At 58.2% G+C, this 24,084-nt stretch overlaps 3 protein-coding genes across 13 annotated transcripts in view; 2 read left to right on the top strand and 1 right to left on the bottom strand.

The window, feature by feature from the left end:
• Nucleotides 1-585: 585 nt before the first annotated feature.
• On the top strand, nucleotides 586-11,868 carry SLC9A3R2 (SLC9A3 regulator 2). 5 transcript variants are annotated; one of them, XM_036310128.1, is made up of 7 exons: nucleotides 587-966; nucleotides 3,766-3,966; nucleotides 9,108-9,287; nucleotides 9,569-9,722; nucleotides 9,800-9,843; nucleotides 10,418-10,480; nucleotides 10,726-11,868. In XM_036310128.1, exons 1-7 carry the CDS (start codon nucleotides 754-756, stop codon nucleotides 10,882-10,884), a joined length of 1,014 nt encoding a protein of 337 aa, XP_036166021.1. In that variant the 5' UTR covers nucleotides 587-753; the 3' UTR covers nucleotides 10,885-11,868. The 5 variants fall into 5 exon arrangements, with proteins under 5 accessions (XP_036166025.1, XP_036166021.1, XP_036166023.1 ...); XM_036310132.1 differs by lacking the exon at nucleotides 3,766-3,966 and having other exon boundaries at nucleotides 586-966; XM_036310129.1 differs by lacking the exon at nucleotides 10,418-10,480 and having other exon boundaries at nucleotides 588-966.
• A 990-nt stretch (nucleotides 11,869-12,858) lies between these two features.
• Nucleotides 12,859-18,805, bottom strand: NTHL1 (nth like DNA glycosylase 1). Its single transcript, XM_036309223.1, has 6 exons — nucleotides 18,666-18,805; nucleotides 17,282-17,520; nucleotides 16,414-16,584; nucleotides 15,120-15,279; nucleotides 13,223-13,328; nucleotides 12,859-13,137 (listed from the first exon to the last, which is right to left on the bottom strand). Exons 1-6 carry the CDS (start codon nucleotides 18,802-18,804, stop codon nucleotides 12,984-12,986), a joined length of 969 nt encoding a protein of 322 aa, XP_036165116.1. The 5' UTR covers nucleotide 18,805; the 3' UTR covers nucleotides 12,859-12,983.
• Nucleotides 18,806-18,897: 92 nt separating this feature from the next.
• TSC2 (TSC complex subunit 2) overlaps nucleotides 18,898-24,084 on the top strand; it is a 37,095-nt gene continuing 31,908 nt past the window's right edge. For all 7 annotated transcript variants that reach the window (XM_036309219.1, XM_036309216.1, XM_036309218.1 and 4 more), the window contains exons 1-3: nucleotides 18,898-19,018; nucleotides 19,531-19,694; nucleotides 21,611-21,697. In XM_036309219.1, coding sequence (XP_036165112.1) covers nucleotides 19,557-19,694; nucleotides 21,611-21,697 — 225 coding nt within the window. In that variant the 5' untranslated portion in view covers nucleotides 18,898-19,018; nucleotides 19,531-19,556. The remainder of the gene's footprint in view (nucleotides 19,019-19,530; nucleotides 19,695-21,610; nucleotides 21,698-24,084) is intronic.

The raw sequence follows: 24,084 nt of genomic DNA, 5'->3' as shown, positions 1-24,084 counted from the left end.
AAAGCTTAATGGACCCACACGGCGCAGATCAGGCAAACACTCCTGGGGAGGGCCGGGGAGTCACTCAGTTACTGGCCTCCAGTAGACAGGGAGGGGCTGCAGTCACTTCAAACCTCTCCTTTTGCCTCTTGGACCATCCTGGGACTGCGCTGGGCCGGGGCAGCTGTGGGCACAGGAGGGGTCCAGACTCATGGACGGCGGTGCGCGTGGTGCTTCCCAAGGAGGTGGGCAGAGCCGTAGCCCTTGTTGCTACCCTCTGTCTCCTGTGTGGGACTCCTTGGACCCTAGGACCCTTTCTCCATCCCTCTCCCGCCTCCCTGTCTTGGTGCAGTGCCCTGCATGCAGTAGGTGCTCAATAAATGTGCCTGGAATAGGAGGCAAAGGTGCTGACGCCAAGGAGGCTGTCCAGAGTGGGGGCGACACAGAGGGGTTCCCGGGGACTCTGAACCCCCAGCTCCTGCAGCCGTCCTCTGGGCTCCCCAGGGCTGGCGGGGTGCCGAGATAGGGGCGAGGCCAGGATGGCTTGGACCCAGGGCGGGGGCGGAGGAGGCGGGGAAGGGGCGGTGCGGGGGCGGTGTCGCAGCCTGAGCTCCAGCCCCGGCCCGAGGCGACGGGAGCCGAACGGGAGGCGCGGAAGCCAACACCAGGTCCCCAGCGCCGCCGTCGCCTCCGAGCCGCTCGCGCCCCTGGCTAGCTGGCGGCGGCTGCGAGCGCCGAGGCCAGCCCCTGGCCCGCGGGTGGGTCGCCAGCGCCATGGCCACCCCAGAACCGCTGCGGCCGCGCCTGTGCTGCCTGGTGCGTGGCGAGCACGGCTACGGCTTCCACCTGCATGGCGAGAAGGGCCGTCGCGGGCAGTTCATCCGGCGCGTGGAGCCCGGGTCCCCGGCCGAGGCGGCCGAGCTGCGCGCTGGAGACCGCCTGGTCGAGGTCAACGGCGTCAACGTGGAGGGCGAAACGCACCACCAGGTGGGTGCCTGCGCCCCGTCCCGGCTCGCCGGGCCCCCTCCCCGGGAGCGCGACCGGGGAGGCACCCCCGACCACCCGGCCCGGCGCTGCCGGCGCCCAGGCCTCAGCTCCCTGCTCCCGGCCAGGAGGGGGTCGCACCAGGGCCTGCGTGCCCCCACCCCCGCTGGAGGAAGTGGGGGACGGAGCCACGGAGGCAGCGGCCGCCGGCCTCCTTCCTAGTACCCCACCCCCTAAGCTCAGCAGCCCTGCACCTCCGAGGGGGAATCCTGGCAGGGAGGGGCCCGCACTGCGGTCTAGATCTTCAGGCTTGTTCTGGCCTGAGCGTACCAAGTATGGAGGTGAGAGGCAACTTGTGTACAAGCTTGTGGACTCACCTGGGTCTGAGTGTGAGTGTGCAGGTTTCTCAGAGGATCACCCATGTGGGCAGACAACTATCTATGCGGACCTAGGAGGTGTCATAGTAAGGGCACACCTGTGTGTGTGCCTGCATCCGTGAGTGTGTACGGGCTGTGTGCATGTGAACATGCAGGTCTGCACCGAGGTGGGTATGTGCGTGGACAGATCTGTTTGCTTGGACACGTGTATGCGAGCTGCGATTGTGTTGACATGTGTGTGAGCTGGGCTGTGTGTGAAAATACACGGGTCTGCACGCCTGGATGTGTGTGAGCTGCGCGCTGTGTGTATGTGTGTGTGTGTGTGTGTCCGGGCCTGCGTGCTGACCGGCTTGGCTGTGTGTAGTCGTCAGTGTGTGTTGGCAGCCAGTGTTCTCGGGGGTGTCCTGGCTGATGGTGTCTGGATTTCCGTGGGAATCACTGCTGGTGACAGCACATTCCTCTCCTGGGAGGCTGCCTGGCCCTGCAGGTGCCACTGGGCCGCAGCCCCTGCCTCCTGCAGCTGGAGATGAAGGCCAGAGGGAGGGCAGGGTCTCCTCTCTGCAGGTTCTGACTCCTGAGGGTGTCCATCTCCCACTGCCAGTGACTCACCTGGCGGGTGTACAGCCGCTCCTGCTCAGGCTCCTCTCCGTCCCCCCTGCACCTCTGCATCCATGATCCGTTTGGGTGCCCAGCCCTGGGGTCTAGAGATTAATGTATCGGTCCTTGGCTGAGACGGGAGCTGAGCTCCTGAGCCCTTGTCTATCCATCTGTCTGCTGTTCTGTCTTCCACCCAGAATGTCAACCTGATAAGGCTGTTTACTGAAGGAAGGTGGGGGTCAGGGCTAGAGGGCTTGGCTTGACAGACCACAGGGAGAGGCTGGCAAAGGTGGTACCTCACCACTGTTTAACAGTCACTGCCGCCCTTGCCCCTGCTTGTCCCAGGCTTCTGGGTGCTGGTCTAAGAACTTCACAAGCCCTGACTGGGTAGCAGGAATAAAAAAAATCTCTCTCTCTCTCTCTCTCTCAAAATAAAAATTTAGTATTCATCCCTGGCTGGTGTGGCTCAGTTGGTTGAGCGTCATCCCCTGCACTGAAGGTCGCCGGTTCTATTCCTGGTCAGGGCATGTGCCCAGGTTGTGGGCTTGATCCCTGATGGGGGTGTGTGTGGGAGGCAACCGATTGATGTTTCTCTTCCTCTTCCCTCTCTCTCTAAAAATGAATTAAAAAATAATTTAGAACTTCACACACAGGACCCCATGGGATCTTCCTACTGCCCCAGGAGGGAGGACATGCAGTTATAGCTCCCGTCTGACAGATGAGGAAACGGATGCTTAGAGATGTTGAGTGGCTCCTTTGGGTACCACAGTTGGGAAGCAGCAGGGTGCTGCATGGGGAGAGAGGAGGGACAGGGAAACATGGGTCTGATTCAGACCCTCCTCTCTGTTGACAACTTCTGCCAAGCAGCTGCCCCCCCCGCCCCAGGCCTTGGGGTGGGGATGGGGATGTTGCCCTCCTTACTCCAATGCCCAGTGCTCCTTCTCCCTGCAAGACATACACTGGCATGCGTTCCCCATGGACACCCACATGCTCTAGACCAGGGGTCCTCAAACTACGGCCCGCGGGCCACATGCAAATGCAAATATTGTATTTGTTCCCGTTTTGTTTTTTTACTTGAAAATAAGATATGTGCAGTGTGCATAGGAATTTGTTCATAGTTTTTTCTTAAACTACAGTCCGGCCCTCCAACGGTCCGAGGGACAGTGAACTGGCCCCCTGTTTAAAAAGTTTGAGGACCCCTGCTCTAGACATACAGGCACCTGCATAGACACACAGATGGGCCACATATCACACTGGCCCCACAGTTGGACCTGCCCCTCCACACCTCTGCCTGCTGGGTCTGAATCCTGCTCACAGCATCACGGGTGGTACCTGAGCAGGCGCCTTCCCACAGGAACCCTGCAGGTCCAGCAGGAATGGATCTATGCTCATGGTCTGGAGCAAAGAGAGGGCCTAGAGGCAGGGATTTAGCCTTCCATGCTCCACCACCGAGAAAGACAGAAACGGGCACAGACACACCCCGACTGACACCCGGGAGGTGCCGCCCTTTCAAACCCAGACTGAGGACAGACCTGACACAGACAGACGCACGCCTGCACGGATGCCTCACCCAGCTTCCCAGAGAGGACCCTGGGCTGAGGCAAGGCCTGGGACCACACTGAGGCCCTTGTCGCCTGGGCCCTTCTGTCAGGAGCCCCAGGAGAGGAGGGAGGGAGCGGCTGAAGCCGGGGGTGGGGGGTGGAGCCGGCAGGCCTCTTGCCCAGCCACCCACCCCTAGTAGGTCAGCCTGGCCAGCCTTGGGTGGTGCCACAGTCCATGTGCTGCCCAGAGAGCTGGCTGCTGACCCACGACCACCTGCCTGTCCCAGGTGGTCCAGAGGATCAAGGCTGTGGAAGGGCAGACCCGGCTGCTGGTGGTAGACAAGGAGACGGACGAGGAGCTGCGCCGGCGGCAGCTGACCTGCACTGAGGAGATGGCCCAGCGAGGGCTTCCACCCGCCCATGACCCCTGGGAGCCAAAGCCGGTCTGGACACGTGCAGGCAGCCTTGGCTCCAAGGATGGCCAGAAGGTATGGCATGATTCTGCCCACAGGGACCACCTTGCTTCTCCCCGAACCATCTGGGCCTCTCACTGGCAGACTGTTTCTGATTCCCTCCAGAAGGCACTGTCTCAGGCTCTGCTGCGTCTTAGGGCCCTTCTTTGCCCCTGGTGACTACCCTCTTGGCTATATAGCCTGAGACTTTTAAGCTGGGTAGGAGGAGGGCAGCCTTCGCCCCCCAGCCCTCTTCCAGGATGCTCAGAGCCGCCTGATCTAGGTAGGGGCCACTCTGATAAGGCCCCCTTCCCATTCGAGGGGCTAAGGAACCCAACCTAGGGAGGGGCTCTGCTTGGATGTCCTGGGACTGAATGAACCCAGCTCTGCCTGTGTCTGGTGTTTATCTGTCTGGCTCTGTCCCTGTGTCTGTCTCTAGGCACCTGATTGTTCTATGAAGGCCTTGGGGGTAGGGGCTGGCCCTCCTCTGTGGACAGTGTATGGTTGGGGGCCCCAGAGGAGACTCCTCACTAAACTGAGTCCTCATCTGATGGTTTATAGGGCTGGGGCACCTCCCTCTTCTCCCTGCCCTTCTCCCCACCCTCAGGCTGGAAGAGCTGGAAAAGAATCACCTCCTTCTAGGTTTCTGGGCCTGGGGTGTGTGTGGGGGGAGAGGGGGTGACCCTACCTGGGAAGCATCCGGACACTGGGAGGCAGAGCCTGGGGCTGCTAGTCCCTCCCTCCTGGAAGCCCCACGTTAGTGTCTCTCATGTCCTCTCTCCCTTTTTTATTTTTAAAGAAAAATCAATCCCTTTAGGAGATTCAAGCCCAGGGGTTCCCCAGATCCCGCTTTGAAAACCACTGGCCGAAGCCCAGTGGAGGTGTGCGAGCTGAAGTTTCTGTGTGTGCAGGGGATCCCAGCGTCTGCCTCCCCCTGTGCCTGTGACCTGGACTGGAGCATAGGCCTGTGCTTTTTGTTCTGAAGGGGTATGTGTGCTCCAGGGCAGAGAACCCCTGGGTAGGGTGCAGGGGGGGTTGTCTCAGGTAGATGGTGCCTGGCCCTGTCATTTGCATTTTGTCCTGGGGCCAGAGAACGCTGGAATAGGGGGGGTGTTAGGGTCAGATTTGTGATTTCAGGGGGGTCCTGGGATGGTATGCTGGCTGGGCCCCTCCCAGGCCTGAGGGTTGGAGCCTTCCTCCTTCTTGGGCATCTCACACGCCACCCCCAGGAAGTGCCCCTCCTTCCAGACGTTTGTCCATTGACTTGGACACAAATGGCTGAGTTCACCTTCCTGTGGAAAAAATTCTGCCTCAGGCCTTATCTTCAGGATGGGGTGGCCCACCTAGTCCTTGGGTGGAGCCTTCCCCCTCTGCTATTTCAGGCTCTGGGGCTGCAGGAAGCCCTGGGAGGGGGCTTCCTCTGGGTATATTTTTAGAGGAACGGAGTGGGGCTTGACTGGCAGGTTCCTCTGTGGTTCAGGCTGGCCAGAGGATAGCGACCCCCAATTTTGTTGGCTGAACTCAGGTCATCAGAAGGAGGCACTGGGCCTTGGGTGTGTGTGGGTGGGTGGGTGGGGGGTGTGTGTGCGATGCTTGCATGCTGGGCTCTGCTCTGAGGTGGTAAGGTGCCTGTGTGGTTTGCTTTGGTGCAGGATGAAGGGCCCACCCCTCGTGCCCCTGTGAGCTAAGGGCTGAGCTGGAGTCAGGGTCCTGTAGGCCACTTACACCCTGTCAGCCTGTTACCCCCTGTCCTGGGGCTGGGAGGAGAGGGATGGAGCAGGGGAGGACACTAATGTGGCTGGCCCTGGGGGGCTATCGGGGCTGTGAGGGCCTTGTCAATGGTGACTCAGTCCCAGGCCAGACAGGGCTAGGGGTGGCTGCATCTGCAGTGCAGCCAATCCTGATAGTGATGATAGGGGACAGCCCCCAAAAGAGCCAGGGCAACCAGCAACCAGTGGTGCCAGGTGTGGGCACTGATAGACCCGGGGCCCTCCTCGTCCTCACAGGAAGTCTGGGCCCCCCCCCCTCTGGTTTTGGAGGCCCTTGGGGGCTGAGAGTGAGTGAGATAACGGAGTCCTGCACGTGGTGGCTGCTGGGCATAGGACCTTGTCCTGCCAGAGGGTGCTGGGGCTCCTTGCTCCTGCCTCTGCCCCGTGAGCTGCAGCAGGACTGTCTTTTGTTCTGGGTTGGGGTTCCTCCCTTACCTCCCTGTCTCCCCAGCCATGAGTCCTGGGAGCAGGGCAGGGCCTTCCAGCAACTTCCTTCCCTTCTTGGGACGGAAACCTAGTCAGTGGGGGGGTGGGGGTGGGGGGGAAGGCCTGGGCTGGAGCCTGAATAAGGGAGGGGGGCTCAGCCACCACCCTGTTCCCCAGAGTGACTCAGCCCCATGTCCCCACCTGTCCCTAGGGAACCTGGGCCTCAGTGGGAGGTAGATAAATGGGGTGGCAGCCTGGGCCAGCCAGAGAGTTCAGGCCACGCCGGCTGGATGCTCACTGTCGGCCACTTCTGTCCCGCCTCCATGGCCCGCTCCTGGAATTCCACACCACCCACCCTGGTCTCAGGAGCCCCTCCACCAAGCCCATCCCAGGGGCTTGTGCAGGTTAGGTGTGGTGGGGGCAGGGTGGGCAGTGAGGACCCCCCCAGCCAGTTTAGCCCGTGTCCCCCAGGGTTAAGAGAGAGGACTCTGGGGTGAGCAAGCCGGACCCTGCGCAACAATGGGGCTTTTCTCCTCTGCCAGGGCTGGTGAGTCACTATCTGGGGGGGGGGGGGGGGCACAGCCTGGCTCCTGGGGTACCCCCATGCCAGCCTCTTTGTCTGGTTACAGGCACAGCTGGGAGGCCAGGGCTTGTCCAGTTCTGGGGCGGCCCTGCTGGGAGCCGTGGGAGCCTGAGGGCCTGGCTGGGAGAGGGCAGGAAGTGCTCTGAGCCAGGGCTGGGAGTGAGGAATGTGAGCAATGCGCCGCCCGCCTGCGCCCCCTCCAGACCCACTGCTGCCTGCTCTCCCGCAGGGCCTCCCTGCTGGGTCATTGCATTGCAGCCCCTCAGCTTGTGGGTCCAGTGCCAGGTCTGGTGCTCCGTGGGCCCTGGTCTCTCATAAGGAGAGAGGTTAAGGCTAGACATTAGGAGAACATTCCTGGCTTGTGTGATGAGAGGCAGCTGTGCTGGATTGAGATCGGGATGGCCAGTATGGTTTCGAACCCAGATGTGACTTCAGCCTGGCCTTATACCCCGGGATGCCCCCAAATCGGTGCCCCTCAAATTCTTTTCCCTTTTGCGGGCCTTGACAGATCCTGCCCTGAATGTTAATGTGGAGGGTGTAGGAGAGGCCACAGGACCCCATCGCACTGGGCCATCCCTTCATAGGTGTGGGTTGCCTTATGTGTCTGTGTAGCATGTTTGCGAACATATGTTTGGATATCTGGTCTCTTTGACCATGGGATGTGCCTCTGCTACCTGGGCCCATGTCCACATTCCAGGCATGGTCTGTCCCATTCCAGGTTCCATGCTTGGCCCTGGCCCTGGCCCTGGCTGTGGCTCTGCTCTGTCCCAGCCAGCCTTGGGGGCCTGTATCTCCGGCGCCTCTGGGGAGGTGTGGGCCCCCCTCAAAGCTGCACACTTGTACCTCCAGGTGTGTCTGTGAGAGTCTCACCCTCCAGTTCAGACCATGTGGCCCAGCTGAGGCCCCAGGAAACTGCAGAGCAGCAGCTCTGTCCCTGGAGTTCTTGGAGTTATAGGGCCAGATGGGGGCCTGCAGTGGGGCTCCCCAGGGGGTTCTGGGCAGTCTTTGGGGGTCAGGGAAGGGGTCTTGGAGGAAAGGCACAGGCTGGACAGGAAGAGGGTGCTCCTGACAGGCAGGACATGCCTGGCCCCGCAGCAAGGCACCCACCCTGTGAGGAAAGACTTTTGGTCCCACAGCTGGGTGGCCACCAACTGGCAGGCCAGAGCACTCACAGTCAGATTTGGGGTTTGGAATCAGGTTGCAGGCCTGCAGGCTGGAATGGCCCAGGGGGTGGCCAGGGCTGTAGGGGGGCAGGTACCCAAGGCCTGGAGACCTTCCCTGAGGGTGACCACCAGCCTGACCCAGGGTCCCTCCAGCACCCTTATGGGAGGGGCCTGGTGAGCACTCCCACCCTGAACACTCTCACCTGCACACGCACTGGAGCCCCGAGCGTCCCGGGAAACCTGAGCTGCTGCCTGCCTGCTCACTCCGGCCACCGCCATGTTTAATTGAGCACCGATAGCCGCTGGCCACTCAGCACTGTGGTCACTGACGGCCCCAGGCCCCGGCTGGCTGGGGGTACTGGGGCCTGGCCCCTGCCGGCAAGGCTCCCTGGCCCACAGCCCTACTGCAGGATGCCAGAGGTAAAGCGAGGCAGGGCCCTGGGATGTGGATGGGGGACGCTCAGGGCACTATAGCCCCTGTGTCTCAGCAGGGAGGGCAGCAGGGCAGGCCCCACCCTCGGCCCTGTCACTGGGCTCCTGCGGGCGGCGGGTGGCGGCAGCCCCAGCAGCAGCCCAGCGGGTCATCCTCCAGTCTCTGGGCCGGTGCGGGTAGGGGTGGAGGTGAGGGTGGCTCCAGCTTGCTCTGGAATGTGAAAGCAAACACAGTAGCGCTGCCACCAGCCCTGTGGGAGAGAAAACAAAACTGTCCAGGCCCAGGACTCTGCGAGCCCTACACTCACAGAGGGAGGTGGGGAGGGGGGGCTTGCAGGCAGGGCCCGTGAGGACAGCCTGGTGTGTCTGTGTAGCATGTTTGGAACATATGTTTGGATAACTGGGACATGGAGCTGAGTGGCAGCTGGTCTCGCCTGGCCTCTCGTAGGACCCGGGCCTGTGCTCAGTGCTGTCCTTGAGCCCTTTAATTCTCCCAACAACCCTAAGGCCCCTGGCCCTATCAGAAGTCATTTTGGGGTTTAGAACCTAAGACTTTGCCTAAGATGTCACAGCTGGATCTCAGTCAGAGGCAGCCTAATGCCTCCCCGCCGCCTCCCCGCTGGGTGTGGGTGTACAGTGTTTGTCTCTGCCACTGGGCAGGGCCTGATGCCCAGGGCGGGGCTGTGGCTCCCTCCTGCCCCCCACCACTGCTGTGCTGCACACTGGGGGCCAGAGGCTTTGGGTGGTGTCAGTGGCCTCTGGGAGTGGGAGACCGGAGCTGAAGATTGTCTCGCGTGCCTGCAGGATGTCAATGGGCCCCCAAGGGAGCTTCGCCCGAGGCTCTGCCACCTTCGAAAGGGCCCTCAGGGATATGGGTTCAACCTGCACAGTGACAAGTCCCGGCCAGGACAGTACATCCGTTCGGTGGACGTGGGCTCGCCGGCTGCCCACTCCGGCCTCCGCGCCCAAGATCGACTTATTGAGGTACCATCACCAGGGCTTTGGGGTGGCAGGTGCCCGCGTCCCCTGGGTGCGTGTTTGTGCTTGTGTCCACTGTCTGCATGTCTGTGCCCGCATCCCCTGTTTGTGTGTGAGCCCCAGGTCCTCCCTGGGAGGAGGGGAGTTTCTGGGAACTTGAGCTGGCATCCCTCTGGCTGCCGTGGCTGGTGACAACATCGATGAATATTTGATGCCACACCTGGCCAGGCAGCTCGGGGGGCTGGTGGGGGCCTGCCCTCAGCGCTGCCCTGTGCTGCCGGCGGCAGGTGAACGGGCAGAATGTGGAGGGACTGCGCCACGCAGAGGTGGTTGCCAGCATCAAGGCACGCGAGGATGAGGCCCGGCTGTTGGTGGTGGACCCGGAAACGGACGAGTACTTCAAGAGGCTGCGGGTCACGCCCACCGAGGAGCATGTGGAAGGTGGGCTGCTGCCCTGGGGGTCTAGGGTGGGGGTGGAGCGTGGGGGCTGGGCAGCCCTTGACACACTGTCCCCACAGGTCCACTGCCATCACCTGTCACCAATGGGACCAGCCCTGCCCAGGTGAGAGGATGGGTGGAGGTGGACAGGGTGGGTCCAGGAGACTGGAGTGGCACCTCTAGGGGTCCCCAAGCCTGACGGAGCGCCCCCATATTTGTCCTGGTATATTTGAGGTTGTGACACCCAATCTGGCCCGACACTCCCAGCTTTAATGCCCTCTGTGGATCCTGTCCTGGGTCAGCCACACCCCAGCCCTACAAGGCACTCCGGCCCCAGGCTATTGCCCTGGCTGTTCCCTCTGCCCAGCACTGTCTGGTTACCTGGAGTGTCCGTCTCTCCTCAGGAAGCTGGCCCTGGCTTTGCCCCAGGTGACACGCATGTGGGTGATTCATGCATCGAAATGGCTCCTCCCCATTGTGACTTGGCCAGGGCCGGGCCACCTGCCTGTTCACTGTTTCGTGTCCAGTGTCCTACCTACACTGGGCCTGGAGCATGGTAGAGGCTTGGTGCCCACTGCCGAAGGGAGGAATAAATGCAGCTCTGTGTGTGCGGGTGTACGTGTATGCACGTGTGTGAACATAGTGACAGGACAGGGCAGGGCCTCTGAAGCTACTACACCTTGCCCTTGGTTTCCCAGCTCAATGGTGGCTCAGCGTGTTCATCCCGAAGTGATCTGCCTGGCTTAGACAAGGACAATGAGGTAGCAAATGTCCATCCACTTCCTCTGCTGCGCTTACACTCTGGGAGGGGGCCAGAGAGGCCTTTGGGGTGGGTATTTATGGAGCTTTCAACCTGGGCAGTGGGGCCACTGCTTCCAGGAAGCCCTCCTGGGCTCGCTGCCTCAGCCCCACCAGGTGGCCTCTGGTGTGAGCTCCCTGGAAAGGGTTATTTATCAGTTTGGGGGCTTGGCCCCTGGGCTCACTCTGGCTACCTGTCCGCCCCCAGGACCGCAGCACCTGGAAGCACGACCCTTTTCAGGAGAGTGGCCTCCACCTGAGCCCCACGGCGGCTGAGGCCAAGGAGAAGGCAAAGGCCACCCGGGTCAACAAGCGGGCCCCGCAGATGGACTGGAACCAGAAGCGTGAGATCTTCAGCAACTTCTGAACCCCTCGCTGCCTGTGTGCTGGGCCCGGCCTTCTCCCCGCACGGACTTTGGGCCTCCCTCCGCGGGCCCAGACCAGAGCTCCCCAAGCCGCAGTGGACTGGAGGAGGTGCATCCTCACCCCCAGGAGCGTGGTGGCCCCACCGCCACCCAGGAACCAACCCACATCCCAGCGAGTCCCCGTCCTGATCCCCCTACCGTTCCCGTGGGTGCTGGGGGAACGTGGCAGCAACACTGGGGAGAGGGAGCCCCCAATGTGTGAGACATTGAGAGAGGGAGAGGCAGCGGTGACCCTAGGGGCCGGCCTTTGCTGCTCTGCCTGGGCCTGCTGACTTAAAGGAATTTGTGGTTTTGCTTCTTTTTTTTTTTTTTTTCCAAAAAGAGCTCCAGCTCCACACATGTTTTCACTTAATACCAGAGCCCCGCCCCCGCCAGGACATGTTCTCTAAATAATTGCAATAAAACAAACCTTTCTCTACAAACCATTTCCTCCCCACCCCTTCCTTCTTGGCAGCAGCCATGCCGGTGGGAGTCCCAGGAACTGCCTGGGACAGAGGCAGTGGGCAGGCGATTTGAGGGGCTTCAGGTGAGGCTGGGAGGCCAGATGTGGCTACAGAAGCTTCCCCTCAGCCTCCTCGTTGCCTTCCCTGGTGTGGGGGCTCGCTAGGCCAAGCCCCCCATGTTCCCACCACACCAGGGGTCTGGGATGCAGGGTCTGGGCTCTCGGAGGGGCCGGAGGATGGAGGCCCCTGCCCCTGAAGAGGGCAGCCTCTGGACAGGCCCCTTGTTCCTTTGCCACAGCCCCTGGCTTGGGGGGTGTGGTTGTGAGAGAGAGCCTGCCCCAGGAGTGCCTCCAGGCTTCGGGCTTGGCCCCTGCCTGGCGCCCTCCCCCAGTAGACCCCACAGACTCTGCCTTGAAACCCCCCGACATTGCCGTCTGCCCTGTAAGCCATAGCGCATCTGCGCCCTTGGAATAAACAGGCCATCCTCACACCCCTGGCTGCCTCTGTCCTTCCTCGGGGGATGGGGGAACGGTGGTCCAGGCAGGAAGGTAGCAGCCTAGCAGCCCCATCCCCAAATCTCAGCTGCCGAAAACAGGTCTCATTTTTTTTTTTTTAATTTTTATTTGTTTTTAATCCTTACCCGAGGATATTTTTTCCATTGACTTCTAGAGTAGAAGGGAGGGAGGCCGGGGAGAGACACATCCATTGGTTGCCTCCTGCACAGGCCCCTACCGGGCTGGGGAACCTGCAACGGAGGTAGATGGCCTTGACCGGGAATCGAACCCACAACCCGTTGGTCTGCGGGCCGCTGCTTTAACCACTGAGCAACCAGCCAGGGCAACAGGTCTCGTTCTTAAACCCCCACCTCCCTGAATCCATCCACCTGGCAGCCAAGTCCCAACACTTCTCAGCTCCTGCTTCCCTCTCCACCTGCCCTCTCCAGACTACTTGGGATCCCTGCCCTTGGAGCCCTGCCCTCCTCTCACCCCGAGGCCCTTGCTCACCTCCTCTGCCTGGTGAGGTCCAGCTGCCCTGCCAACACCTCCTCTGTGAAGCTTTCTGGGCCCCTGGCACCCCATGGGCACCCTCTGCCTTCATATAGCCCCCCACCCCCCAGCAGGTACAAAGGTCAGGCCTCAGGCCCTGTGGCACCCGGCCTGGGCTTCCTGGTGTCCTTTTGGAGGCCAGGTGGCTCTGTAAGCGCTGGGGGTAGGGCCTCCTGGCAGTGGCAGGCTCTCAGGGTGCACAAGTTCAGGAGAGGGGTGTTTCTGGGCCCTCAGCCAGCTGAGGGAGGGAGGAAGCCCAGACCTCCAGCGTCACCAGCAGGCTTCTCAACAGCTGGCTCCAGCTGGCTCCCACGATCCATCTCTTCAGTCTGGGCCCCTGCACCCACCCCCACGTACACAGCCCAGATTGTCACGTCCACATGCTGGCCTCCCCAGGGTAGAAATCGGACAGATCCCAACTGTTGCAAAACCCCAAACTTTATTATGAACAGGCTGCAGCTCCCCAACAAAGTCGCAGAAGACATGGCCTTCAGAGTCCCATGCAGCTGGGCACAGGACCTTCAGAGTCCCGTGCAGCTGGGCACAGGGCCTTCAGAGTCCCGTGCAGCTGGGCACAGGGCCTTCAGAGTCCCGTGCAGCTGGGCACAGGGCCTGGTTGAGGCAGGTCTGGCATCGAGGGCGGACAGGCAGACAGATCTGCTGGCCGAAGCCCACCAACAGTCCATTAATCTCACTCCACAGGTCCCTGTGGGGTGGGAGTGGGTTAATGCAGAGAGAGCGAGGGAAGGAGGGAAGGTGGAAGGGGAGCCCGTCCTGCCCCGTTGCGGCACCTGGGCAGCCAGTCCTCCAGGGCCGCACGGGTCTCCTCCGGCGACTTGGTCACCTTCTTGGTCCACCTGAGTCGGTTGGCAATTCTGTGCACATGTGTGTCCACTGCTGCTTGGAGACAGGGTGGGGTGAGTGTGGGGCAGGCCCAGACACCCCGTTCTTGCCCATGGTCCCACCCATTAGCCCAGGTTGGTGAGTCGCCCTGGCTTCCCACACAGAGCTCTGAGGGCCCCTAACTGCACAGTACGAGCCAGACATGAGAGTGGCTACCATACTGCTGGGCAGGGGCTGTAGGCAGGAACCAGAGGACTTGGGCCCTCACTTGGGGTGCAGGGAGCAGTGCCTCTTGGCCCAGCCACGGGCTGAGGGTGCCAGCAGGAGGCTGTTGCCTGCAGAGCCAGCACTTGTAAGGAACAGAGTGGGCAGCACAGCCAGGCCAGCTGCAGCCCCTGCTCCCCTTTACAGCCACCCCAGGGCCCATCCCGGGCACCCAGTCACCCAGGCCTCCTTGCCCAGCTATCTGCAATCCCTCTCCTCCTCACTGTCAAAGAGAAAGCCAGTCCCTGCATCCGCTTTCTCTCCTGCTGCTAACAAGCCCAGGCAGAGGGTTGCACCCTTGGATCCCCTGCCTCAGTTTCCTCTTCTGTCACACGGAGGTGACTGTGCTCCCTGAGGCCCAACCTAGGGCCACACCACACTGTGTGAACCCCCTGTGGGCTGGGCCAGGAGGGCAACCGTGTCCCCTGCTTTGTGGCCAAAGCTCAGAGAGGCCAAGTGCCTTGCCCAAGGCCACCCAGGTGGGGAGGCAGAGCTGGGATCAGCTTTCTCACGAGGGAGTTTCTCCTGGGGAAGCCCCTGGGAGGCAAAGCCTACCCTCCCCAGGGTCTCCCTACGGCTGACCGGGCCCAGAGGCAACCAGAAAGGGTGACATTCTGACACCCGGGGTAGGGCGGTCGGCAGGGAGCCCTTCACTCAGACCTGCCTGACCACTCCCGGGAAAGAGCAGCTGAGGACAGCTGCCCAGATAAGCTGAGTATTTGCTGAGAGGCTGGCCTCTACAGGAGCCCTAGGGGAAGGCTCTGCCCTGGCCCCTTCTTGGCCCCGTTCTGGCTCTCGGGGCTGCCTTTCTACTCATGGGCAGTGCTGGAAAAGGGCCCCACCCCAGGGGGCAGGCTACACAAGCTGTGGGAGCTGAGGGGATTCCCACCCCTTCCCAGCCCCGCCTGCAGGAGTCCCAGAAAGGCACTGGGGTTGGGGAGTACAGAGAGGTTACAGGTCAAGCCTTGGTTTCTGGGCTGGCTGGGCTGGTGAGGGGGCCTAAAAGCCCCAACTCTCTGGGCAAAGACCTTAGGAAGCAGCCGCTGCACCCTGACGCAAATCCTGTCTCCACCCAGAGATCCTCCCATGCCAGGCTGCTAGGCCTGGACCCAGGAAAGGGATCCCAGGAAGAGGCTCCCCCCCTCCCAGTTCTCCTCCCCATCCCCCCAGCCCATTCCTCCTCTCCCTGGGTTCCCCTGTCTTCACATCACCCTAATCTGCCCACACTCATCCAGAGCCTCCTGCTTCTGGCCCTCTCTCCCGCCTCATGGCTTTGCAGATGCTGTTCTTCTGCCTGGAACATTGTTCCTCCTCTTGGCCCTGCCTTACCCTTCAGCTCTTGGATGAGGTATCACTTCCACCGACACCGAGTCCATCCCCAGAGCCCAGCACACAGTAGGTGCTCATCTCAGGGCAGGACAGGCCTAGCTCAGTGCTGGGAGTATCTTTCTGACCCTTTGGGCTGAGCTGTGGATGAGGAGACCTGAATTGGGGTTACAGGTCAGAGGATGTGGGGAACCCTGACAGTAGTCAGCAAGCTCAGAGCTGGCCTCACCCTCCTCATGGGCACATGCCACTCACCAATGCCTGACACAGTACCCCAGGCCACAGCCATGGCCAAGTGCGCCATTTTGGGCCCAACGCCTGGCAGTGCCATCAGCTCTGTCACAGAAGCTGGGATGTCCCCACCATAGTTCTGCTGCAGGATGGCACTGGTCTGCTTGATGTACTTCACCTTGCTCTGAAAAATGGGGTGGGGGGGTGTCAAGTGCTGAAGGTGGGAGTGGAGTCCAACCTGGGAGGACAAGGCCCAAGGAAGAAGCACAGGTGCCCAAAGCGACCCAGGACACACTCAGAGGCACCTGTTTGCTCCTGTCCCCCTAGGACAGTGGTCGGCAAATGCATTTGTCAACAGAGCCAAATATCAACAGTACAACGGTTGAAATTTCTTTTGAGAGCCAAATTTTTTAAACTTAAACTATGTAAGTAGGTACATTGTTATTAACTTAATTAGGGTACTCCTAAGGCTTAGGAAGAGCCACACTCAAGGGGCCAAAGAGCCGCCTGTGGCTCACGAGCCACAGTTTGCCGACCACGGCCCTAGGAGGCAGGAATGAACCAAGGGAAACAGGCAGCCTGAGGGAGGCCCAATGCATGCCTGGACCCCTGCCTTCCACCTGTTTGGGCCAATGGCATGTCTTGGGGTCCAGCTTGGGCGCCCCCCTCCCCCATCATTACCCCCAGAGGCCAGGCAGGCTAAGCAGGGCCGGCCATGCCAGGAGCTGGGTTCAGCAGCACCTGGACCTGCAGGAAGGAAGGCTGGAGTCTGGGGTTCCCTGCCAGCGAACAGGCCAGCTGGGCGGTTCCCATCCTGTGCCTGAGCAGACGGGGCTATTTAAAACCCATCTGACACACTGCAACCCACACCAGTGCCCAGGGAAGTAGCCACACCCGCCTGGCCACCTTCAATAGATCTGCCTACTGGCCACCCTGTGCTGTGGCCTCTTGCTGCTCTGGAGGGGAGGGTGTAACACGCTCCAGGGAAGCCCGGAGTAAACAAAGGGAAAGGTGGATGGGCAGCCTCAGTGAGAAAGGGAAGGGCCAGACAGCTGGGTGGGGAGGTGGAGGAAGGAAGGGGTGGGCTGCAAACAGGAAAGGCTAAGGAGTTCCAAGGCCTGGACTTGAGGCCCCACTGCCTGGCCCCCTGTGGACAGCTCAGAGGGGTGGGGGACTCTAGTGAGAACTCATATCCAGGCCCCTGTGGCCAGAAATGTCCAACCCAGCCTCCTGCCACCCCCACAGCCGCCCTCAGCGACCCGCTGTCTTTTCCAGGCCAGTGGCAACCCTGGCCCTCGTTGCCACAGGCTGGGCTCACCCTCCAGAAGCCCACGGGGTAGATGAGTGCGCCCAGTGTGCTGTCATCTGTCTTCAGGATATTATCCACCGTTAGGCCCCGGGCCCGCAGCCGCTGCATGGCACCCGCTGTCACCTGGTCTTTGGTCTGGCTGGAGAGCATCAGTGACAGCAGCACCTGGTACCTCTGCACCTGCTCACAGTGACAGGGACCAGAAAGATGGTCGGTCCTGGGTGCTCACTGTGGGCCAGGCTCTAGCCAAGTCCTTTACCCATGTGGGAACAGACCAGACGTCAGCTTCCTACCCACCTTGGCCAATGGGGGGAGGTGTGTGGTAGGATCTGGTCTGGGCCTGCTTTTCATCTATAACATGGGGACAATAATAGCACCTGCTTCTCAGAATCACTGGGAAGCTTAAATGAATTTTCACTACACTTAGACTTGTACCTGGCACAATGTCAGTGCAGCCACCATTGGCTGTTATTGTTATCGCTATGTGAATGATGCTACTACCCATTTTGCAGACAAGCAAACTGAGGCCCAAGTCACCCAGTGGAAGAACTGGGATTAGATTCACATTGATCAAAGGACCAGGCTCTGGGCTAAAGAAGTGCAAAAATCTCTTTCTCTATCAGCAAATGTACTGAATGCCCCTGATGATTCAGCACAGTGCTGGCAGAAGGCAGAGCACGAGGCCTCATGCCACAGGTACCCCTGACCTGTTGATTGGCCACAATGAAGCAAGTAATGCTGCCCAGTGAGTGCTCTGGGTGCCAGGTGTGCATCCTCTCAGGGCGGTGTCAGCTAAGAGCTGCCAGGTGTCAGGCGTGAAAGGAATCAAGCATCTTGTTCCGAAGAGGGTCACCAGGCAGATGGGGCCCCTCCCTACCTTTGGGGGCACACTGCGGTCATAGCAGTGCTCAGCCCCCAGCTGGTCCACAGGTGCGTCCTTCTCACTCCTCATGGTGCGGATGTTTGCCAGCTGCTGCTGCCAGTCCTGAGGCTCCCAGCTTGGCACCTTGAGCGGCTTGATCCCCTCTCCTTTCTCACCATCTGAGGCTTCATAGGCCACTTTCAGGCTTTGTGTCTTCCGCTGACGCTTCACAGGGTGGTGGCTTTTCCTTCCTTCTGCAAAAAAATGTCACTCAGTCTTTTCAATGGGGGACATAGGTAAGGATAAGGTGTTGCCCTAATTCAGGGGTCCTCAAACTACAGCCCGCGGGCCACATGCAAATACAAATATTGTATTTGTTCCCGTTTTGTTTTTTTACTTCAAAATAAGATATGTGCAGTGTGCATAGGAATTTGTTCATAGTTTTTTTTTAAACTATAGTCCAGCCCTCCAACGGTCTGAGGGACAGTGAACTGGCCCCCTGTTTAAAAAGTTTGAGGACCCCTGCCCTAATTGCTCTCTCATCTCTCATCATTCATTCTTTCGACAAGCACCCATCACCCATCATCTACTGCTGGGGAGCGGGGTATGCTCTGTCTTCTGTAGCACGCATCCGGGACAGGTCAGCCTTCTTTGTGCCACTGTCCCCCTGACCAAGTCCAAGTTAACGGATGAGAACTCTGGTAACAGCCTTTACCATGATGCCTCTTAATCTAGTCTCCACACTGTCAGAGAGAACTTTGTAAGATCAAAATTGGTTTGGGTCACTTCCTGTTTAAAAATCCTCATTGGTTTTTCCCTTGTACTCACAATGAACTTAAACTCTGTCCTGGCATCCAAGCTCCTGCCTATCTGGCTGGACTTGTGACCTGCCTATCCCTCTAGCCCCGTTCCTCCCGCTATGCTTCTGGTGGGTCTCCTTTTCTGGACTACCCCTGGGGTCCTTGGGTGCCTATGGGAATCCCCTTCTGGCCAATCCTGCAGACATCGCTCTCTAGCAAGGAGAGAGGACTTCTGGCTAAGGGTGTCCTGGGCACCCGACTTCACTGAGAGGTAAGCAGCTATGACAACAGGGCCAATCTGCCCCACAGAGAGCTTGGCGCAAGTGGGAGATTCCAGTACAGGCTGCCGAGATCCCAGAGAACGTCCTTGTTCAGGATGAGGGTCGGGGTAGTGTGAGCTCCTGGAACCCAGCCCCTGACTCCTGGGAACAGGGCGCTAGGTGGGAACCCAGCAGCGCGTAGGGCCGAGGAACTTGCTTGCTGCCTCCGGGTCCCAGCCCGCGCAGCTCGGAGCCCTCCAGGGCGGCGCGGGACCCCAGCCCTCAGTCCCTTGCAGTTCCCTCCCTCTCCCCTCCTGCCTTTCCCTGGCCGGGCGCTACCTGCAGCCGACTTTCCCCTTGGGAGCGGCGCGGCCTCCTCCCCACTTCCCCTCGGTCCGACCCCAGGACCCCGGCTCCAGCTGCGGGTCACCATCCTCGTGCCCGCGGTGCTCATGTCGAACTCCTGTGGACTACACATCCCGGCGGCCCCCGCGGCACTGTCATGTGACTTGCCTCGCCCATTCTTTTGGCCAAGGGAAGCCTAGAACTACGACTCCCAGCAAGTCATGCGGCGGCCTCGGACGCCGACCGCTGCGCAGTGCGCATTTCCGGCGGCAGGTCGGGGCAGGGGTGTGCGCTCCCTTCTCCGCGCTGGGACCTCCCGGCCGCGCGTGCCGCGGGCGCGGCTCGGGGTGAGTGCCTCGAGGTTTCCCGACCACTGATGCCCGCCCAGACCGCGGTGTGGCCCGGCCCCGAGGGGAGGCGGCCGCGCCGGGCCTGTTCGGTGATGAGGCGGCGGGGGCGAACCCCGCAGTGGCCCGGGTCCGGGTCTAGGCCGCGCCCCCCTTAGCCTGACCATGGAGCGCCAAGCTCTCCTTGGTTTGAAGTCCTGGCGGGTGAAAGGGGGTTCCTGCTGCCCGCGTCCCTCCGAGAGCCCTCCTTTACATGGAGGAGAGAGCGATGGCTAACGTCAGGGCTCCCTAGGACCCGCGGTGCCCGCCCTCACTCCCAGTTCCCCTTCCCCACCCCATGCACGAAGGGGCGGGCGGCCTGGCGCTTCCCAGGTTTGTTTCTGGCCCGGACAGTGTGGCTGTGGGAGGAAAGGTGCCCGCCAGAGCTCTGGGGTTCCCGGGTGGCTGTAGGTCCGCAGGGGCAGGTGTGTGCAGTTGTTTCTGAGCTCTCTGCCTGTTGCCCCCGCGTACAGAGTCCCATGTTGCGCGCCTACCCACCATGGCCAAGCCAACAAGCAAAGATTCAGGCTTGAGGGAGAAGTTCAAGATTCTGTTGGGACTGGGAACTTCAAGACCAAACCCCAGGTCTGCAGAGGGCAAACAGACGGAGTTTGTCATCACAGCGGACATCCTGCGAGTGAGTGAGCTGCCTGTGTCTTCCCCGCTGGCCGCCTGGGAGGTGCAAGGAAGGCTGGGTTTGGTCTGTCAACAGGTTCTGTGGGAGATGAGTTGCTGGTGACCGTCTGTATGGGGCTGCTGTCCCAGTACCAGGGAGGCTTACATGTCCTTTTTCCTGGAGATTTAGGAAGTCAGAGGACTTGGTTCAGCACATGAGTTAGTATTCACATGTCAGTTCAAGAAAACCTGTTTTATGATATGGGATCTGAATGCCCTGGTCTCCACAGGTGATTAGAGTTATGACCATGTGTAAGCTAGTAATTTGTGATTCCCTGTGAGAAGTCTTTATTTTTCGTCTTTGTTTGAATCTCCCAGCATTCCTGACACCATACTTTGTCCATAAATAAATGTTGTCTTTGTACTTTTTATTATTTTTAGTTTTGAAAAGCTTTTATTTATTGATTTTAGAGTGAGAGGAACTGTGTGTGTGGAGGGGGGGGAGAGAAACATCAACTTGTTTCACTTATTTATGCATTCATTGGTTGCTTCTTGTATGTGCCCTGACTGGGGATCGAACCCACAACCTTGGCATATCTGGATGATGCTCTAACCAGCTGAGCTACCCAGCCAGGACTTAGCTTTTGCACTTTTATTTTATTTATTTATTTTTAAAATATTTTTATTGAGAGAGAGGAAGGGAGAGGGAGAGATAGAAACATCAATGATGAGAGAGAATCGTTGATCAGCTGCCTCCTGCACATCCCTACTGAGGGTCGAGACAGCAACCTGGGCATGTACCCTGACCAGGAATCAAACCGTGTGACCTCCTAGTTCATAGGTTGATGCTCAACCACAGCCACACCAACAAGGCAGCTTTTGCACTTTTAAAGTATCCCATTCAGAAACTAGAACGTATGTTCATCACCTGGTGAGTTACCCCTTGAATAACACAGATTTGAACTGCACAGCTCTACTTAAATGCAAATTTTGTGTGTTTTTTAAAAATAGAATTTTTGGGGGTGACATTGGTCAGTAAGATTATGTAGGTTTCAGGTGTACATTTCTGTAATACATCATCTGTATATTGCATGTTTACCACCACAAGTCAAGCCTCCTTAAACCCAGGTTTTAAAAAAATCCATGTGTAAGTGGACCCCACAGCTCAAACCCAGCATTGTTCAAGGGCCAACTGTATAAACAACATGTGACACAGCCATGCAAAAGAGTATTGCATGTCAAAAAGGAACAGAGTGCTCATACATGTTAATTACAACATGGATGAACCTTGAAAACATGCTAAGCCAATCATAAAGGTTCACATAATGTGTAACTTCATGTATATGAAATATCAAGAATCGGCAAGCCCGTAGAGACAGAAAGTAGATGAGCATTTGTCAGGGCCTGGGTGGAGGAAGGGATGGAGAGTGACTGCTAATGGGTATGAGGTTTCCTTCTGAAGTAAGGAAGATGTTCTGTAATTAGTAGAAGTGGTTACAAGCATTGCAAATATGCTAAAAAATGAATTGTATGGTTTACCTTTTTTATTGACAAAGGGCAGGGAAGAAACATTGATTTGTTGTTCCATTTAATCCTGCATTCATTGGTTAATTCTTATATGTGTCCTGACCGGGGATCGAACCTGCAACCTTGGCATATTGGGATGAAGCTCTGACCAACTGGGCTATCCCACCAGAGCCTTAATTGTATGGTTTAAAGTGGTGAGTTTTATACGATGTGAATTTATCACAATAAAAAAATGCAGTGATAGAAACAAAAAGTCTGTTTTCACTCCACTGAGATGGAGTAATGCTTAATTTCAGAAAGGTCTGCTGCAAGTCTCCGGAGTGGGACATACAGCACAGTTCTTAGGGTGGTCTGTGCGTGGAGTTAGATCCTTTGCCTGAGCACGGCCCCTTTTCCTTTTCCTTTTTCCAGGAACTGAGTGTTGAATGTGGCCTCAACAATCGCATTCGGGTGATAGGGCAGATCTGTGAAGTCGCAAAAACGAAAAAATTTGAAGACGTAAGTCTGTCTCAGTTGGGTTACTTCATCTTAGTGACCGGGAAGCTTCCGGAAATGCCCTGAGCACAGCCCTGAGGGACCAATCCTATGTGGAGATGGAGAGCAAGGGGATTAAAGGCTTTCCCAGCAGATTGGAGAAAGGGTTTGTAGTGGTTTCCAGAAATGTCCTCACTTGTCCTCTTAGTACAGCCTCGGGGGAAGGAAAAATAGAGGCGTGTCAGGGAAGAGAGTGATTTTACAGAGAACAATTCAAGGCCCACCAGTCTGTCCTTTTGGGAGAGGAGTGTGGTTGGTGGTATCACGCGGCCCAACAGACATGGCGTAGGCATATTTATTTCAGCCAGCTCTTTCCAGGCTCTCCTGATGTCCGGGGCTCTGAGTTGGAAGCTGTCCTAGAGCACTTCAGGGCCCTGCCCGAGCCCTGGAGCCCTGCACGGCGTTGGCGTGAGTGGGGGCGATGTGGACCTCACACCTCGCAGATTCAGATCTAAGGGGGAGGGCGACCACCACGCCCTCGGCAGCTCTGTCTGAGCGTGCAAGCTGCACGTTACCGAGGATAAGTGTGAAAACAGTAATACTTCCAACAGTAAAGATTTTTTAAGTGAAGATAGGCATTTGTGTTCTAACTCTACCTTTATAGGTACAGAAAGGTGAAGTGTGGCTGAGCTGCCATCATGGGGATAGACAGAGAGGTCTCCGAGGCTGGGATAGTCCACAAACTCAGCGTCCATTTTTGTTTTTGATTTGTTTTGTTTTCCCATTGATTTTTTTGAGAGAGCAGAAGGACAGGGGAGAGATAGAAACATTGATGTGAGACAGACAGATAAGATTGCTTGCCTCCTGCACGCGCCCAGACCTGGGCTGGGAATTGAGCCTGTAACTGAGGTATGTGCCCTTGACCAGGAATCGGACTCACAGGTTGGCGCTGTAACCACTGAGCCAAACCTGGCTAGGGCTCAGTGTCCGTCTTGTTGTGGCTTCGGTTGTTGTATCAATAGGAATATTGTGAATGGGGCAAAGGAGGTGAAAGTTCAAGTGTATCCTGAGTTGGTCAGACAACATCTAAAAGACATTTTAGTCCCACTCCTGAAAGGAGTGAGCTCAGGAAAGGGTGAGTCGTCTGAAAACCCTGGTTGAAGAGAGTTGGGATGGTTAATGTAGAAAAGGGATGGTGACGAGAGCTACTGGGTAGCTGTAGGGAACAAGAGCCAGGTTTCCCATGGGCTAGGTCCGTGGTCGGCAAACTGCGGCTCGCGAGCCACATGCGGCTCTTTGGCCCCTTGAGTGTGGCTCTTCCTAAGCCTTAGGAGTACCCTAATTAATAACAATGTACCGACCTATATATTTTAAGTTTAAAAAATTTGGCTCTCAAAAGAAATTTCAGCCGAAACCGGTTTGGCTCAGTGGATAGAGCGTCGGCCTGCGGACTGAAGGGTCCCAGGTTCGATTCCGGTCAAGGGCATGTACCAGGGTTGCGGGCACATCCCCAGTAGGAGATGTGCAGGAGGCAGCTGATCGATGTTTCTCTCTCATCGATGTTTCTAACTCTCTATCTCTCTCCCTTCCTCTCTGTAAAAAATCAATAAAATATATTTAAAAAAAAAGAAATTTCAATCGTGGTACTGTTGATATTTGGCTCTGTTAACTAATGAGTTTGCCGACCACTGGGCTAGGTGGATTTAGAGGCAAATTCCAGAAACTTGTACAGAGTTTTGTGGGGGTTTTTTTGTTGTTGTTGTTGTTTTTTTATTTCAGAGAGGAAGGGAAAGGGGGAGTGAGAAAAGAAACATCAGTGGTCGAGAGAGAATCATTGATTGGCTACCTCCTGCACACCCTCTACTGGGGATCAAGTCTGCAACTGGGGCATGTGGCCTGACTGGGTATCAGACTGTGGTCTCCTGGTTCATAGGTCAGTGCTCAACCACTGAGCCACACCGGCCAGGCTTGCACAGAGTTCCTGACAGGTCAAGCAAGGCAGCAGAGGCGGGGAAGGGAATTGGTGCTGAGTGGCCCATAGCTGGGCTGGTGTGTTTATGCAGAGGGAAGCCAGGGGTGGATTTCTGTGTCAGGCTACAGGCCCAGGGGCCACTGCGGTGCTTCTTGTTCTGAGCCTCCTGCTGGCTTTTCCCACCAGAGTCGGAGCAGGCTTTCAGGTGGAGTCCCTGCGATCTCTGGAGGCAGCCTGGGCGTTTTCTCTGTCCCGCCTGCCCTTCTCTCCCTCCCCTAACCTGTGGACTGGTGAGGGTTTTGAAGTGGCTTGCAGCTTCCCCTTGTCAGGCTCATGGTCACTGTGGGCTGTGACAGGCATACAAGATGTGGGCTTTAATGACAAGATCTAAGTCAAAAGACCCTGTTGTTCGGCTCTGCCCTTTGCCCTCCAGTTGAGG

This window comes from Myotis myotis, unplaced genomic scaffold (assembly GCF_014108235.1).
Source record: "Myotis myotis isolate mMyoMyo1 unplaced genomic scaffold, mMyoMyo1.p scaffold_m19_p_5, whole genome shotgun sequence".
NCBI classification, from domain to species: domain Eukaryota; kingdom Metazoa; phylum Chordata; class Mammalia; order Chiroptera; family Vespertilionidae; genus Myotis; species Myotis myotis.
Note: the sequence above shows the minus strand (reverse complement) of the source record. Positions and strands in the feature narration are given on the sequence as shown.

Excerpts from the sequence above, each read along its gene's own strand:
- NTHL1 (XM_036309223.1), bottom strand. The coding sequence starts at position 18,804 with ATGTGTAGTCCACAGGAGTTCGACATGAGCACCGCGGGCACGAGGATG. Across the intron at positions 15,280-16,413 it reads ACCCCGTGGGCTTCTGGAGG|AGCAAGGTGAAGTACATCAA; the intron begins GTGAGCCCAGCC and ends CCCATTTTTCAG. Across the intron at positions 13,329-15,119 it reads GGGTACTGTGTCAGGCATTG|CAGTGGACACACATGTGCAC; the intron begins GTGAGTGGCATG and ends GTCTCCAAGCAG.
- SLC9A3R2 (XM_036310128.1), top strand. The coding sequence starts at position 754 with ATGGCCACCCCAGAACCGCTGCGGCCGCGCCTGTGCTGCCTGGTGCGT. Across the intron at positions 967-3,765 it reads AGGGCGAAACGCACCACCAG|GTGGTCCAGAGGATCAAGGC; the intron begins GTGGGTGCCTGC and ends TGCCTGTCCCAG. Across the intron at positions 10,481-10,725 it reads GCTTAGACAAGGACAATGAG|GACCGCAGCACCTGGAAGCA; the intron begins GTAGCAAATGTC and ends GTCCGCCCCCAG.